Source organism: Heteronotia binoei, chromosome 17, assembly GCF_032191835.1.
Source record: "Heteronotia binoei isolate CCM8104 ecotype False Entrance Well chromosome 17, APGP_CSIRO_Hbin_v1, whole genome shotgun sequence".
NCBI lineage: Eukaryota > Metazoa > Chordata > Lepidosauria > Squamata > Gekkonidae > Heteronotia > Heteronotia binoei.
Genome location: NC_083239.1, coordinates 52,046,695 through 52,062,743, shown reverse-complemented (window position 1 = coordinate 52,062,743; position 16,049 = coordinate 52,046,695). Strand labels below are relative to the sequence as shown.

The 16,049-nt window shown below is 48.9% G+C and overlaps 1 protein-coding gene across 1 annotated transcript in view; it reads left to right on the top strand.

The window, feature by feature from the left end:
* The first annotated feature begins 594 nt into the window (after positions 1 to 594).
* Positions 595 to 16,049, top strand: part of LOC132585895 (dapper homolog 3-like) — a 56,052-nt gene continuing 40,597 nt past the window's right edge. Inside the window, exon 1 of the mRNA XM_060257772.1 lies at positions 595 to 834. Coding sequence (XP_060113755.1) covers positions 595 to 834 — 240 coding nt within the window. The remainder of the gene's footprint in view (positions 835 to 16,049) is intronic.

Sequence of the window (16,049 nt, the reverse complement as noted above, 5' to 3'; positions counted from 1 at the left end):
GAATCGAGGATGTGGCCATTCAGGGAAATATAGAGCTACTAGCCAATGGGGGGGTTTCAGGGCGTGGCTATGCAAAGGAGAGCGAGTGGGCGAACCAATGGCTTGACTCAACGGCGCAGCTATGCAAATCCGGGAAAGCTTAGCCGCTAACCTTCTGGAGGCGTGGCTATGTCGATATTCTTTCTCCCCGGGGCCAATGGCTTGGGTCAAGGGGCGTGGCCGAAAGAGAAACCAAGGCAAGCGACCCAATGGCCGGGTTCGCCCGGACGAGCATGCAAATATAGCAACACGGGCGGGCCAATGGGCGCGGAGGGGCGTGGAAAGACATACCAAAAAGGGGCGCGGCTTTGTAAAAAAAAAAAACCCAGCGAAAGCGGGCGGATTATTTCAATGGGAGGGCGTGGCCACGCAAACAGCAACAGCGGCGAGGGGCCAATGGCGGGCGCGGAGGGCGCCGGCGATGCAAATCCGTCCCAGACGAGCGGCCAATGAGCGGCAGGTATGCAAATACAGCGGTGACAGTGCCGGAGCTGCAGGCGGTGGAGCGCATCTGGGGCGGCTTTTCGGCGCGGCTGGGCTGGAAGGAGGAGGATGATGCGGGCGTTCTCCTTCCCGGCCAGCCCGGAGCGGAGCCGGCTGCGCGGATGGCTGGAAGGCACCGTGGCCGGCCTGTGCGAGCTCCATCTGCTGCGGGAGCGCCAGGAGCGCCGAGTCCGGCAGGCGCTCAGCCTCGCCTCCCACCGCTCCCCGGCCAAGCAGCAGCAGCAGGGCGATGCCGGAGCAGGAGGAGAGGGCGGCGGTGGAGGCGAGGAGCCGGCGCCGGAGGACCAGCTGGTGAGCTAAGGGAAGGGACCCCCGACCGGCCCATGGTCGGCAATGTCCGAGCCCGGCCGCCGCCGTTGCAGGGGGGGCTGTAGAGTTGCCAAATTCAAGAAAGAGCTGGGACTTTGGGGGTGGAGCCGGGAGACTTTGGGGGTGGAGCCGGGAGACTTTGGGGGGTGGAGCCAGGAGCAAGGGTGTGACGAGCATCACTGAAGTCCAAGGGGAGTTCTGGCCATCACATGGAAAGGGAGCGCATACCTTTTAAATGCCTTCCCTCCATTGGAAATAATGAGGGATAGGGGCACCTTCTTTGGGGGCCCATAGAATTGGACTCCCTGGTCCAATCTTTTTGAAACTTGCGGGGTATTTTGGGGAGAGGCACTGAATGCTATGCTGAAAATTCGGTGCCTCTACCTCAAACAACAGCTCCCCCCCAAGAGCCCCAGATACCCGCGGATCGATTCTCCATTATTTTCTATGGGATTCGGTTTCCATAGGGAATAATGGAATGCCCAGCAGACATTTCCCTCCCCTCCCCCTGCTTTCTGATGACCCTGAAGCGGGGGAAGGGCCTCCAAACCGGGGGATCACCTGCCCCCACTTGGGGGCTGGCAACCCTACTGTGTGGGTTTATGGGGCTGGGGAGAGCGAAAAGGGGGTGCGGGAAACTGGGCAACCCTCGTCCCCCTTTTTTCCAATGGGGAGCCCCCAAAGGGGTCTGCGTTTGGGGGAGTGAGAGCCCCCCTTCTGCATTTTCCCAGCCCCCTTGCTGATCTGGACTTGGGGGGGGGGAGAAAAAGGACCCCCCCCTGTTTCTAGCCAAGGCGAAAACCTTTTATTCTCTCCCCCCCCAGAAAAAAAGAGGAGGGGGTCCTTTTGAGCTGAAGGAGGCTGCGTGAAAAGGCTTGCGATTGTGTGTTGCGGTTGCAGTCTCTCTGCAAGGTTATTAAGAGGTGGGAGGAGTAGGGGGGGTTTGCAAAAGTCTAGAAGGGGAAGACCCCTTTGCAACTGGCAGCGGGGTCTTCTCCTTGGTGGTTAGATTGGAACCTGGGGCAGGGGGAGGCGTGGGGCACCGTTGGGTCAGCCCAGCCACGGCGGGTGTTGGAGGAGCAGCGGGGGCAAAGTTCTTCCTGGGAAGAGAAGTTTGGGGACCTTGGGTGGGGGGGGAAGAGGTCATGGCCAGGCCACCTGGGTTCTCTTCTGCAGATGTGGGGCGGAGAGATGAGGGGCTGGCCCTCTAGCCAAGCTGAGGCGGGATGGAGAAAAATGGGACGGAGTCCGGATTCTGCTCCCATGTAGAGGTTGGGCGAAAGTTTATGGCTTAGGAGTTACTAGTATCACTATTATTAGCATCATTATTATTATCCTCATTATTCTCATTGAGTAGCTGGTTGTTTATGGCAGCGGAATGAAATGAGAGCCTTAAAGCGTAGCACTTATTCTAGCAATAGTTTTCGAAGGTAGCCATTTTGGGCGCTGCAGAAGAAGAGCTGGATTCGAATTCGGAGGCACAAGATTTTGGGCTGTGAGCTTTTGAGAGTCAAAACTCCCTCCATTCCAATTTGTACCTGACGAAGGCAGATTTTTTTTAAATCTGGAAAGCTCATACAGTACCTAGGATTCATTCCAGCATTGCTCTCGCAAAATCTTATGCCTCTAAAAGTGCTAAAAAGCTCCTATTTTTATTTGTGTGAAAACCACGACTGCCAGAAGGGGATACTGATGTTGTTCCTAATGCGGTGAGTATGAAACTGAAGTAGCTTGAGGAACTCCATGCCACAGGACTTGGAAGATCTGAAAAACTCCTTATTCTAGCTCGGGTAGCCAAATTGCGGCTTGGGAGCCGCATGTAGCTCTTTCACACATAGTGTGTGTCTCTTGGAGCCTGTCCTACCATCTGAATTGGAAATGGCATTTCTAGCTGGCGGCTAGGAGAATGCATTTAAAGTTAAAGTTGCTTTCTTTCCATCCATGCCTGCCTGTTTTGCAGCTCTCAAACATCTGACGTTTGTGTCTTGTGGCTCTCCAACCTGACATTTATTCTATGTAGCTCTTACATTAAGCAAGTTTGGCCACTCCCATCCTAGCTCTTTTGTCTCTGACATATTCTTAATTTTTCATTCCTGTCTCTCTTTCTTCCCTGAGCACTGGGAAATTCAAGCTTGGGGGTTGGTGTTGTTGTGGTATTCAAAGCTTGTGGGGTGTGGTTGTTAGCCCTGATGTATTAATAGAGCTTCCATGCTCAGAGGCAGTATATCTTAAACAGACCAATTGTAAGTTAAGACTGGCCGTCTGTTCCATGCTGGCTTCAGTTGGGAAAGATTGTTGAACTAGGTGGGTATTGATCTGAGTTGCCACTTCTTACGTCCTGCCTCCTTTGAAAATCTGCTTGAGTTTTGGGGAGGGGCTGTGGATCAGAGGAAAGGCCTTTGCAGAAGGTCCCAGGTTCAATCCCCGGCATCTCCAGTTTAAAATGGACCAGGCAGGAGGCGATGGGGAAGACCTCAGAGTGCGACCCTGGAAAACAGCTGCCACTCTGAGTAGACAAGACTGAAGGAGCTGGGCATGTTTAGCCTGGAGAGGAGGCGGCTGAGAGGTGATAGGATCACCAAGTCCTTGAAGGGCTGTCATCTAGAGGATGGGGTGGAATTGTTTTCTGTGGCCCCAGAAGGCAGGACCAGAACCAATGGGTTGAAATTAAATCAAAAGAGTTTCCGGCTCAACATTAGAAAGAACTTCCTGACTCAGTGGAAGAGGCTTCCTTGGGAGGTGGTGGGCTCTCCTTCCTTGGAGGTTTTGAAACAGAGGCTAGATGGCCATCTGACAGCGATGAAGATCCTGCGAATTTAGGGGGAGGTGTTTGTGAGTTTCCTGCATTGTGCAGGGGTTGGACTAGATGACCCTGGAGGTCCCTTCCATTCTAGGATTGTAGGATTCTAAGTTCCCACAGGCTTCCTCAGCAGCTGGTGGGCTCTCCTTCCTTGGAATTCTTTAAACAGAGGCTAGATGGCCATCTGACAGCAATGAAGATCCTGTGAATTTAGGGGGAGGTGTTTGTGAGTTTCCTGCATTGTGTAGGTGGTTGGACTAGATGACCCTGGAGGTTCCTTCCAACTCTTCTATGATTCTAACAGGCTTTCTCCTCGGGAGGTGGTGGGCTCTCCTTCCTTGGAGGTTTCTAGTAGAGGTTAGATGGCCATCTGACAGCAATGAAGATCCTGTGAATTTAGAGGGAGGTATTTGTGAATTTCCTGCATTGTGCAGGGGGTTGGACTAGATGACCCTGGAGGTCCCTTCCAACTCTAGGATGCTAAGTTCCCACAGGCTTCCTCGGGAGGTGGTGGGCTCTCCTTTCTTGGAGGTTGTAGACAGAGGCTAGATGGCCATCTGACAGCAATTAAGATCCTGTGAATTTAGGGGGAGGGATTTGTGAATTTCCTGCATTGTGCAGGGGATTGGACTAGATGACCCTGGAGGTCCCTTCCAACTCTAGGATTCTATGATGACCCAGATGGACCAAAGTTATGATTCAGCAGAAGGCAGCTTGACATGTTTCCAGGTGTGATGTACAGGTTGAGAAGGAGCAGCTAACATGGGGTGCCAATTCCAGCAAAACAGTTTCTACTGGGGCATATTAGGGGATATATGGGGATTATTAGGGACTGAAAACAAGTCATCCAGCATCATAATGCCCCTGTATAAATCTACAACGCGGCCTCATTTGAATACAATGTGCAGTTCTGGTCACCTCACCTCAAAAAAGATATTATAGCATTGGAAAAGATGCTGAAAAGGGCAACTAAAATGATGACGGAACTCGCTGTGCCATTTTGGGGACCTGCTAAAACTGACATCTCCCATTGGCCTGAACTTTTGGTACACTGGATTCCCGGGAAGAATCCTAGGAATTAGTTTGCTGAGTGGTTAGAGACCCCTCGCCTCCCCTTATGAAATTACAATTCCCAGAATTCCATTAAACTGGATTAAATCTGTAGTGTAGGCATTCTGGGATCGAGTAAGGCACTGAAAATGTTGACTCAGTGCATGACTGCAATAATAATAATTGTTAAAAGGCAAATGCTATGCTGGGAATTTTTAGAAAGGGGGCTCAAAACGTTTCAGCCGGTATCACAATGCCCCTGTATATATCTATGGTGTGCAGTGTTCCCTCTAAGTTGCTAGCTCACTATATTTTTAGCCTCCAGTTCACATATTTTTGTGTCAGCTCAGGAAAAAGGGCCCCAGAACAAACTTAAATTGTGCAGTAGTTCACAACTTTAATGCCAGTAGCTCACAAAATAGAATTTTTGCTCACAAGACTTCACAGTTGGGAGAGAGCATTGATTGGTGTGGCCTCATTTGGAATTTGGATTGCAAATCCCAGTTGGGGGCAGGGGGTTCCCCAGTTTGGAGGTCCTCCCCCCACTTCAGGGTTATTAGAAAGTCGGGGGGGGGAAGTCTGATGGGCACTCCCTATGGAGACCAAGTCCCACAGGGTATAATGGATAATTGATATGTGGCTATCTGGGGCTCTGGAGGGCCCATTTTTTGAGGTAGAGGCACCAAATTTTCAGCATAGCATCCAGTGCCTCTCCTCAAAACATCCCCCGGGTTTCAAAAAGATTGGACTAGGGGGTTCAATTCTATGAACCCCCCCCATGCCCCCATCCTTCATTATTTCCAAATGGAGGGAAGGCATTTAAAAGGCATGTGGTCCCTTTAAATGTGACGGCCAGAACTTCCTTCGGAGTTCAGTCATGCTTGTCACAACCTTGTTCCTGGCTCCACCCCCAAAGTCCCCAGATATTTCTTGAGTTGGACCTGGCAACCCTATTTGGAATACTGTGTGCAGCTCTGGTCACCTCACCTCAAAAAAGATATTATAGCATTGGAAAAGGTGCTGAAAAGGGCAACGAAAATGATTTAAGGGGCTGGAACGTCTTCCCTGCAAAGGAAGGGTAAAGAAGTTAAGGCTCTTTTGCTTGCAGAAATGCCTACTGAGAGGTGACAGAGGTTACCTGGGATAGAGATGGCAGAGAAAGCAGCACTTTTGTGCCTTTTGCACCGTACAAGGACTCGAGGGCCCTCCATGAAATTAAGGAGCAGTGAGCTTAGAACACATAAAAGGAAGTCCTTCCCCCAAAGAGTAATGAACATGTGGAATTTGCTGCTGCAAGAAACGATGACAGCTACAAGCACAGAAAGCTTCAGGAGGGGCTTAGATTAACATCTGGAAGAGAGGTCCATCAGTGGCTATGAGCCACAAGGTATAGATGGAACACTCTGTCTGGGGCAAGTGATGCTGTTGGTACTTGGGGGGCAACAGTGGGAGGGCTTTCTGGAGTTCTGGCCCTGCTGGTGGACCTCCTGATGGCACCTGGATTTTTTGGCCTCTGTGTGTGACATGGAGTGTTGGACTGGATGGGCCGTTGGCCTGATCCAACATGGCTTCTTATGTTCTAATATTCTGACTGGAATGTTTTCCCACCGTATCTCTTTCCATCCCTTGTTCTTTATACCCTTCCAATAGAAGTTCGTTACTTGAATTTATATTCTGTCTTCCATAGAATGGGCTCAGGATGGATTACAGTAGGGTTAAAACATCAGATACAGTAGATGCAACTAGTTAGAAACTACATTAGAACAACACAGTTAAAATGTGTTAAAGTTAGATGGTGACAGGGACCTTTCAGTGATGGCACCTCATTTTTTTTTAATTCCTTCCCCTTGAACCTCACCTAGGTTCTGCTTTTAGGTTCTTTTGCTACCAGACCAAACCAGGTTTGTTTTGTTTTTTAAACCCGGGATTTAAATTGAATTACTCTATCTTAAGCTACTTTACAGATATCATTTAAGGTTGATTAATGTTGTTTTGCTGTTTGTTTTCATGCTCTTGACTCTTTTTGATGCCTTTTTAATTGATAATCCTTACGTTGTTTTTATGCTTCCAGTAGTGCTGCTTTTACTTGTGTCTGCAGCCTCCCTACAAAGAAAGGGTAAAGAAGTTAGGGCTCTTTAGCCTGGAGAAATGCCAACTGAGGGGGTGACATGATTAGAGGTTTACAGAATTATGCATGAGATAGAGATGCTAGCGAAAGCAGTACTTTTGTCCCTTTCGCACAGTGCAAGAACTTGTGGACACTCTATGAAATGGAATGTCTGGACTTCTGTGTCCAATGGAAAGATCAGCGTTTTGTGGTTGCAAATCTCTGCAGAATCGTTTGTCTTCTTGGAGTGGTTAGAGTTGGACTTAGCAGGGCTGGATCACCCATACAGGTGGGACTAGCCAGCTGCTTGGGTGGCAAAATACAAGGGGTGCTCAAAATACAAGGGGTGAAAAGACAGCTCAGGGTCAAGATGTGTAGCTGTGTTAGGCTAACAGTAGACAAGAACCCAGGAGGATCTTAAAGACTAACAAAATGGCAAGACAGGAGTTTTTGTGAGTTCACTTTAAGGTTGCCAAGTCCTCTTCAAGTCCCGGCGGGGGACTTTCGCACGTGCCCTTTGTGCGCACATGCCGAAATGATGTCATCGAGAAGTGACGTCATCAAAATGGTGGCGCACAAGCAGGCCGCTCGAGCCATTTCCGGGAAAACTCTATGGTTTTCCCCGGACGCTCTAGCCATTTGGGAGGTTTAAACTCTATGGTACCTATTGTACATAAGAGTTTCACCTCCCAAGTGGCTAGTGTGTCCAGGAAAACCATAGAGTTTCCCCAGAAACTCCTAGAGCAAGAGCTTGCTTTGCTGGGCTCCCTCAATCACACAGCGGCGCCACTGAGTTAGGGGTGTCAAACATATGGCCCGCGGGCCGGTTGAGGCCCGCAGGGGGTTCCAATCAGGCCCTCCAGCAACTGGCTGTTGTCTGCTTCATTTTCTCTTGCCTGCTTTTTTCGGTCGCCATTTTGTGTTTCTCCCCAGACAGGCCAGAGCAGCAAAGCAGTCTTTCCCTCTCCCCACTCCCTTTTCCCAGGAGGTAGGAGCAGCCTCAGCCAATGAGGGAGCTTGGCTCTATAGCTCTGCTGGGTGATTAAGTTTGCCAGGCTCAGTTAATCACCCTGCAGAGCTACTGAGACAAGCCTCACTTCCTTCTAATGAATGGCTGAGGCTCCTCCGCCTCCTCGTGCCCCAGGGAAGGAAAGAAAGAGCCAGAGCTTCCTTTGCCAATCCCCACCATCAGGAGAGCTACAAAGAGTGCTTTTAAGACTAGCAATGTTTTAATGAAGGTATGAGCTTTTTGCCTTGCTGCAGAGAGAGAGAGAAAGAGTTTTGTTGGGCTTGTTATGGGTGTAACTGGGTTCCCCTCCTCTTTTTCATTGTCCTCATGCCCTCCAGTCTTTCTCAATAGGAAGACATTTGAATTACAGTATTTTTTGCACCATAAGACTCACTTTTTCCCCAAAAAAAAAGTGGAGGGAAAAGTGTGTGCGTCTTAAGGAGTGAATACTGCAAAAAATTCACACAAATGCCTCTAAATTCACACAAACGGCTCTAAAAACTAGGTGCGTCTTATGCTCAGGTGCGTCTTATGGAGCGAAAAATACGGTATTTAGAAAAGAAATATCAAAATTAGGCTGAGAGTGTGCTCTACCTCAGGTTTACCCAGCAAATTTTCCTTAATTTTTCTTACACATTTCCCTTTGATTGGGGGTCTTGAATTTAGACTTCCCAGATAGTAGGCTGATACTGACTACTGTACATGGCTGTCTCTCTGTTCTTGTAGTTTTTTGTGGGGGGAAGTTGTATTTTTTTTTTTTAGTTGTAGTCATTTTCTGGGGGAAATGATAGTTTTGTAGACAAGCACATAGTCTTCAGTCTGTGCCATGGTCCCTTCACATGTTCTTGACTAGTGCGTGAAGCAACCTCTGCACAAAAGCTCACAATGCCCAGCTGCTTCATGTTCCTCTGGGTCTTAGGCTCAAAGCATTGACCATGAGACATCTGTAATGAATGTCGATGAATCAAAAAGTAGGTTTGCAACTTAGAGATGTGTACATTTGAGCAGCACATATTCAAGACTGGTACGGCACAGACATTGTCTGCAGTTTTCGATGCAATAATTCACAGCAAGAGGTGACATTTATCAGAGACTGCAAAACAAAATGTTGCAAGCGTGCTGATATTTTAAGCATGAGGGGGGGCACCAAATTGGGTATGGAGTCCGCTGTATTCTATGGGACCATAAAACAGAATGGCCCATAAGGGAGCATAATTTTTTAATTTTGCCGCCCCCTCAAAAAACATGTAGATCCGGTCCTGGTTTTTTCCAAAGAGAGATGGAGAAGGCCGGCTGATAGACGGTCCTTCTGTCTCTGTTGGCTGGTTTCCTAACGTCGCCTCTTCTTGTGGCCGTCTGCAGTTAAAAAAAATGCTGATCTTGATCAGAGTTGCAACGCTGGGGGAAATGGATGAAGCAAGACTTCTTTAAAGCAGACGCTGTAGGAATGTGTAAAACTCTGGATGGTTTGAGCAGGAAAGGGGGGGGGGGAGGAATAACCTCTTTCTCTTGATCCTAGAACTCTTCACACAATGCATAATGATGGCATTGACTGTCACGGGACGTTGGTGCAGCGATAATTAGGAATCTTGTGGCATCCGATGGACTCACAAGTTTTTATTCTGCCATTCACTTTTGTGGATTGCGGTGCCTGCTTGATAGGGTTGCCAAATCCAGTTCAAGAAATACCTGGGGACTTCGGGGGGTGGAGCCAGGAGACTTTGGGGGTGGAGCCAAGAGCAAGGTTGTGACGAGCACAACGGAACTCCAAAGATGTAATGTAAATTGTAAATTAATGTAATTGTAAATTAAGTATTTTAACTGAATTAACGGGTTTTTATATGTGTAATTTTAATTGCTAATCTAATGTTTTACTATTTATGTTAATATATTACTTACTGTTAGCCGCCTGAGCCGCTTTGCGGGGAGGGCGGGGTAGAAATAAAATTTATTATTATATTATTATTATTATAAGAGAGGTGTGGCCATCATATTTAAAGGGACCGCACACCTTTTAAATGCCTTCCCTCCGCTGGAAATAATGAAGGAGAGGGGCACCTTCCTTGGGGGCTCATAGAATTGGACCCCCTGGTCCAATCTTTTTGAAACTTGGGAGTTATTTTGGGGAGAGGCACGGGATGCTATGCTGAAAATTCAACCTCATAAAACAGCCCCCTCCCCCGAGCCCCAGATACCTGTGGATCAATTCTCCATAATACCCTATGGGAATCGGTCTCCATAGGGAATAATGGCGTGTCCAGCAGACATTTCCCTCCCCTTCCCCTGCTTTCTAATGACCCTGAGGCGGGGAGGGGGAGGCCTCCAAACTGAGGGGATCTCCTGCCCCCACCTGGGGATTGGCAACCCTCCTACTCTATCAGATGCATATTGTCGGTCTCTCACTAGAAAGGCATTTCTAGGCGAGCGTTATCATTTAAAAAGGGAGATTTCTCATTCTCCGTCAGCCCGTGATTGCTGAATGGAACCTACACATTCGGGGACAGTCTACCTTGGAACGGCAGAGCATGTAGTTGCCTTTGTATCTTGCCTGCCTCTTTCCTCTGATTGGTCGCCGTTGGAAATGGGATGCTGAATTGGGCGGATCTTTGGCCTGTCCTGGGAGGCGGGGGTTGTGTCCCAGGAGGCTGTGGTGAGTGGAAGAGAAAATCGCGGAGGGAACAGCAGAGGCTGGAAGCGCAGATCGGTGGACGCTTGCAGAGATGAGGGCGTCTGGTGTGGGACCTGGGAGGGCGGCCACATGGAGGCGAAATTCTAAGCTGATCAGCCTTGGATGAGAGGCCACCGTGGAAGTCCAGGGTTGCTAGGCAGAGGCAGGCAAGGGCAAACCACCTCGGAAGCACTCTTCCCTTGAAAAAACGCTTGCTGGGGTCATCAGTTCACGCACACAGGACAGAATCTCCTGATGGGCACATTGCTCGCAGTAAATAAATGCCGCCAATACGGTTGCCAGTTCCTAAATAGAGCTAGTTTGGTGTAGTGTTTAAGTGTGCGGACTCTTCTCTGAAAGAACCGGGTTGATTCCCCACTCCTCCACTTGCAGCTGCTGGAATGGCCTTGGGTCAGCCATAGCTCTGGCAGAGGTTGTCCTTGAAAGGGCAGCTGCTGTGAGAGCTCTCTTAGCTCCACACACCTTACAGGGTGTCTGATGTGAGGGAGGGGAGAAGATATAGGAGACTGTAAGCCGCTCTGAGTCTCTGATTCAGAGAGAAGGGCGGGGTATAAATCTGCAGTCTTCCCTCCCTCCCTCCCTCCCTCCCTCCCTCCCTCCCTCCCTTCCTTCCCTTCCTTCCTTCCTTCCTTCCTTCCTTCCTTCCTTCCTTCCTTCCTTCCTTCCTTCCTTCCTTCCTTCCTTCCTCCCTCCCTCCCTCCCTCCCTCCCTTCCTTCCTCCCTCCCTCCCTCCCTCCCTCCCTTCCCTCCTTCCCTCCTTCCCTCCCTCCCTCCTTCCCTCCTTCCCTCCTTCCTCCTTCCCTCCTTCCTTCCTTCCTTCTCTTCCTTCCTTCCTTCCTTCCTTCCTTCCTTCCTTCCTTCCTTCCTTCCTTCCTTCCCTCCCTCCCTCCCTCCCTCCCTCCCTCCTTCCCTCCCATCAAACATCTGACATTTATTCGATGTGGTTCTTGCATTAGGCAAGTTTGGCCACCCCGACTTAGGTGGTGGTGAAAAGGAACATAAGAAATAAGAGAAGCCATGTTGGATCAGGCCAATGGCCCATCCAGTCAACACTCTGTATCACACAGTAGCAAAAAAAAACCCCGAAACAAACCCAAGTGCCATCAAGAGGTCCACCAGTGGGGCTAGAAGCCCTTCCACCGTGCCCCCCCAACCAGAATACAGAGCATCACTGCCCCAGAGAGTTCCAACGATAAGCTGTGGCTAATAGCCATTTAAGGACCTCTGCTCCAGATGCTTATCCATTCATTGAATGTCCACGAGTTCTCGTAATGTGAGAAAGGAAGAAAAGGGCTTCTTTCTCTACCTTCTCTATCCCATACATAACCTTGTAACCTCTACCATGTTACCCCTCAGTCAACGTTTCTCCAAGCTAAAGAGCCCCGAGCGTTTTAACCTTTCTTCATAGAGAAAGTGTTCCAACCCTTTAATCATTCTAGTTGCCCTTTTCTGCACTTTTTCCGGTGCTACAATATCTTTTTTGAGGTGCGGTGACCAGAATTGTGCATTGTATTCGAATGAGACCGCACCATCGATTTATACAGGGCATTATGATACTGGCTGATGTGTATCCTCAGGATTCTTGGATAATCCTTATTTGCAGTTCCTAGTTCTCTTGTTCCCTAATCCAACCGCATGGCGATTCTTTTAAAAATGACTCTGTGCCCCCAAGTTACATTTGGAATGGTTCAAATCACACGTTTCCCAAGCTCAGGATATTGTCTTAAAGGAGGGCAAGAGGAAAGATAATGGCCCAGATATTAGGGCTGCCAGCTCTGAGTTGGGAAATACCTGTAGATTTATTTTGGGGGTGGGGAGGGTCGGGTGAGGTAGAGCATGGGGACATCCCACCCTCCAAATCAGCCATTTTCTGCAGGGAAACTGGCTTTGGTCGTCTGGACATCAATTGTAATTGGAGAAGATCTCCAGGTGCCCCCTGGAGGTTGGCAAGCATGTGAGATATTGATCTACTGCTGTCAAAAGAGAAAAAAGAAGGGGAAACCTTCGCTCTAACTAGGACTGTCTTTTCCATGGCTGAGAGGTGCTTCTTTTTGAGCACAGATGTTGATATTTCATTGCCTGCTGATGAAACGGCTGCTAGTCTGTGGTTAAGCGTGAAATATTCATGCAGGAAGAGAACTGTGCTTTATTTATTCATTTAAAAAAAAAAAATAAATCAAAATTTCTCCAAGTTCAAAGCCGTTAAAAACCGTTCAGCCACAGAGTCTAGAATTTTGCATTTGGAGTGTGAGAGGAATAAATGGGCCTCCCAAACTTTGCTTAATTCTGTCTACAGAAGTGGGGGACACCCGACCCCTATATGTACAGGAAACAGAGAACATAAGAACATAAGAGAAGCCATGTTGGATCAGGCCAACGGCCCATCCAGTCCAACACTCTGTGTCACACAGTGGCAAAAAATTTTTATACATACACACACACTGTGGCTAATAGCCACTGATGGACCTGTGCTCCATATTTTTATCTAAACCCCTCTTGAAGATGGCTATACTTGTGCCGCCACCACCTCCTGTGGCAGTGAATTCCACATGTTAATCACCCTTTGGGTGAAGAAGTACTTCCTTTTATCCGTTTTAACCTGTCTGCTCAGCAATTTCATCGAATGCCCACGAGTTCTTGTATTGTGAAGGGAGAAGGGAGGTGTGGTTGTGTTTTGCAAAATGAGACACGGGGCCCCCCATGTGTGTCTTAAATAGGAACCCCCAATGTAGTACCTGGACACCACTGTGCCTTTTTCCTGGTGCCCATTGTTTTTAAAGAGTAGGTGGGACTTTTGTCCAGCAGAGCTCCTGATTGGCCATTGGAGATCTGATTGGCTGTGTAGATTGAGCTTCCTCTTTGGAGTCATTTTGTGGTTGGAACCCACCATCCTGCATCAGAGTTCCCATGGTGCCCACGAGCTTGAAAAAGATTGGCAGTTCCTGACTTAGAAGCTCCTTCTAGAGAGCCAGTTTGGTGTAGTGGTTAAGTGCACAGACTCTGTGAGAACTGGGTTTGATTCCCCTCTCCTCCACTTGCACCTGCTGGAATGGCCTTGGGTCAGTCGTAGCTCTCGTAGGAGTTGTCCTTGAAAGGGCAGCTTCTGTGATAGCTCTCTCAGCCCCACCCGCCTCACAGGGTATCTGTTGTGGGTGAGGAAGGGAAAGGAGATTGTGAGCCGCTCTGAGACACTTTGGAGTGGAGGGTGCGATATAAATCCAGTATGCTCGTCTTCCTCCTCCTCCTCTTCTTCTTCTTCTTCTTCTTCCTCCTCCCCCACCCCCCGTGTCCTGGAACCTTCCATATAATCGCAGACTGCCTCTGACCATGTGCAGACTGCTTTTGAACGCGGGCAGAGAAATGGCTTCGGCTCCTTCTAACACAGGGGTGGGGAACTTTTTTTCTGCCAAAGGCCGTATGGATATTTATAACATCATTCGTGGGTCATACAAAATTATCAACTTAAAAAACAGTGCTCTGCCGAGGGAGGACGATTCAGGCCAGCAAAATTAACTCAAATAATTGTTTTTTTATTTGAAGTCACGTGGGGAGACCCTAATTCAGCACGCACACACATACTCCGGCCTGCCACCCTAGGCAAACGCCTAGGTCCAGGCATATTAGACCACATCCCTAATATTAGCATATGACATCACACACTCATTAGCATATTAGGCCACACCAAGAGCGACCAAACTCTGGCTCAGGAGCCACATGTGGCCCGTTTACACATATTGTGTGGCTCTCATAGCCCCCACCGCCCTGTTGGCCGACTTGGAGAAGCCAGCTGGCAGTTTAGATGATGCAGTTAATGTTAAAGTTGCTTTCTGTCCACCTCTCCCTCCTTCCCCCTCCACCATCTTCCTTCCTTCCTTCCTTCCTTCCTTCCTTCCTTCCTTCCTTCCTTCCTTCCTTCCTTCCTTCCTTCCTTCCTTCCTTCCTTCCTTCCTTCCTCACAGCTCTCAAACATCTGTCATTCATGTCTTGTGGCTCTCAAGCATCTGATATTTCTTCTATGCAGCTCTTACATTAAGCAAGTTTGGCCACTCCTGGGCCGCACCATCTGGGATAATCACGTGGAAATTGAACTGGTGGTAGCTGGATCCCACCCCCTGCCAGCCCTCCCTCCCTCCCTCCCTTCAGCTGCTCCCAGCAGAGCTTTAAAGGCACCCACGTACCGCAGCTTGGCCCAGCAATCCTCAAAGGCCAGACCAAGCGATCTCAAGGGCCATAAATGGCCCTCGGGCCTGACATTCCCCACCCCTGTTCTAACAGATGCAGTTGCTAGGCTGGAATCAGCCGCCGTAAACCTGTCTCTTCTGCCCCCGTTCAGCGAAGCTTAGCCGGGTATTGCACTGATTTTAATAAAAGATTTTGCTTCATTTCTCTCTCTCTCTCTCTCCCTCTCTCTCTCAAAAAAATCACCCTATCTGATTTAATTAACTCCCTGGCACATTTAGAAAGCTTCTGTCAAGAAATCCCACCAAGCGTGCTTTGGCGAGAGAATTATACAGAGCGGAGGAAGCCATAATCAGCCAATGGGCGATTGAGCTTCGCCCATTAATATGCTTTGTTTGTGCACATAGCAGATAACACACACACACACATAATTTCTAATGGGGGCGAAGTCTTGAAGTTGGTGCGTGACGGATGGGAGTGCATCAAAGATTTCCCTGTATCTTGTAACAAATGAGCTAAGAAGGGTGGGTTCTCTAATATTGGGGTCCTTTACCCCCGGTCCATGGCCTGTTAGCAACCAGGCTGTGATTTGTATAATTATTTCATTATATATTACAATGTAGTAATAATAAGACGACATTGGATTTATATCCTGCCGTCCACTGAATCTCAGAGTGGTTCACAATCTCCTTTCTCTTCCTCCCCAACAACAGACACCCTGTGAGGTAGGTGGGGCTGAGAGAGCTCTCATAGCAGCTGCACTTTCAAGGACAGAGTCTCAGAGTGGCCTACAATCTCCTTTCCCTTTCTCCTTCACAACAGACACCCTGTGAGGTAGGTAGGGCTGAGTGAGCTCTGACAGAAACCACCCTTTCAAGGGCAGCTCTGCGAGAGCTATGGCTGACCCAAGGCCATTCCAGCAGCTGCAAGTGGAGGAGTGGGGAATCAAACCCAGTTCTCCCAGAAAAGAGTCCGCACACTTCACCACCACACCAAAATAAAGTGCACAATTGTGTCATCTTGAAACCATTCTCTCCCCCGACCTCCTGGACCATGGAAAAATTGTCTTCCACAAAACCTGTCCCTTGTGCCAAAAATTTTGGGGACTGCTATTCTAATAGCTCCCCAAAATGGTGAGCTGTGTTTTGAGGAGGGGGGAGTTCTCTTGGGGCTAACCACCTAGAAACTGGCTTCAGAGTCTCCTGGAACCTTCTCACATGGTCCAGGGGCTGGAAGGAGGGGGTTGCCAAACCGCAGGTGAGCCCTGGAGATCTCTCAAAATTACAACCGGTTTTCAGTCCTTGGGACTCAGTTTTGCCAGAGAAAATGGCCGCATTGGAAGGTGGACTCTATGGCATAACTA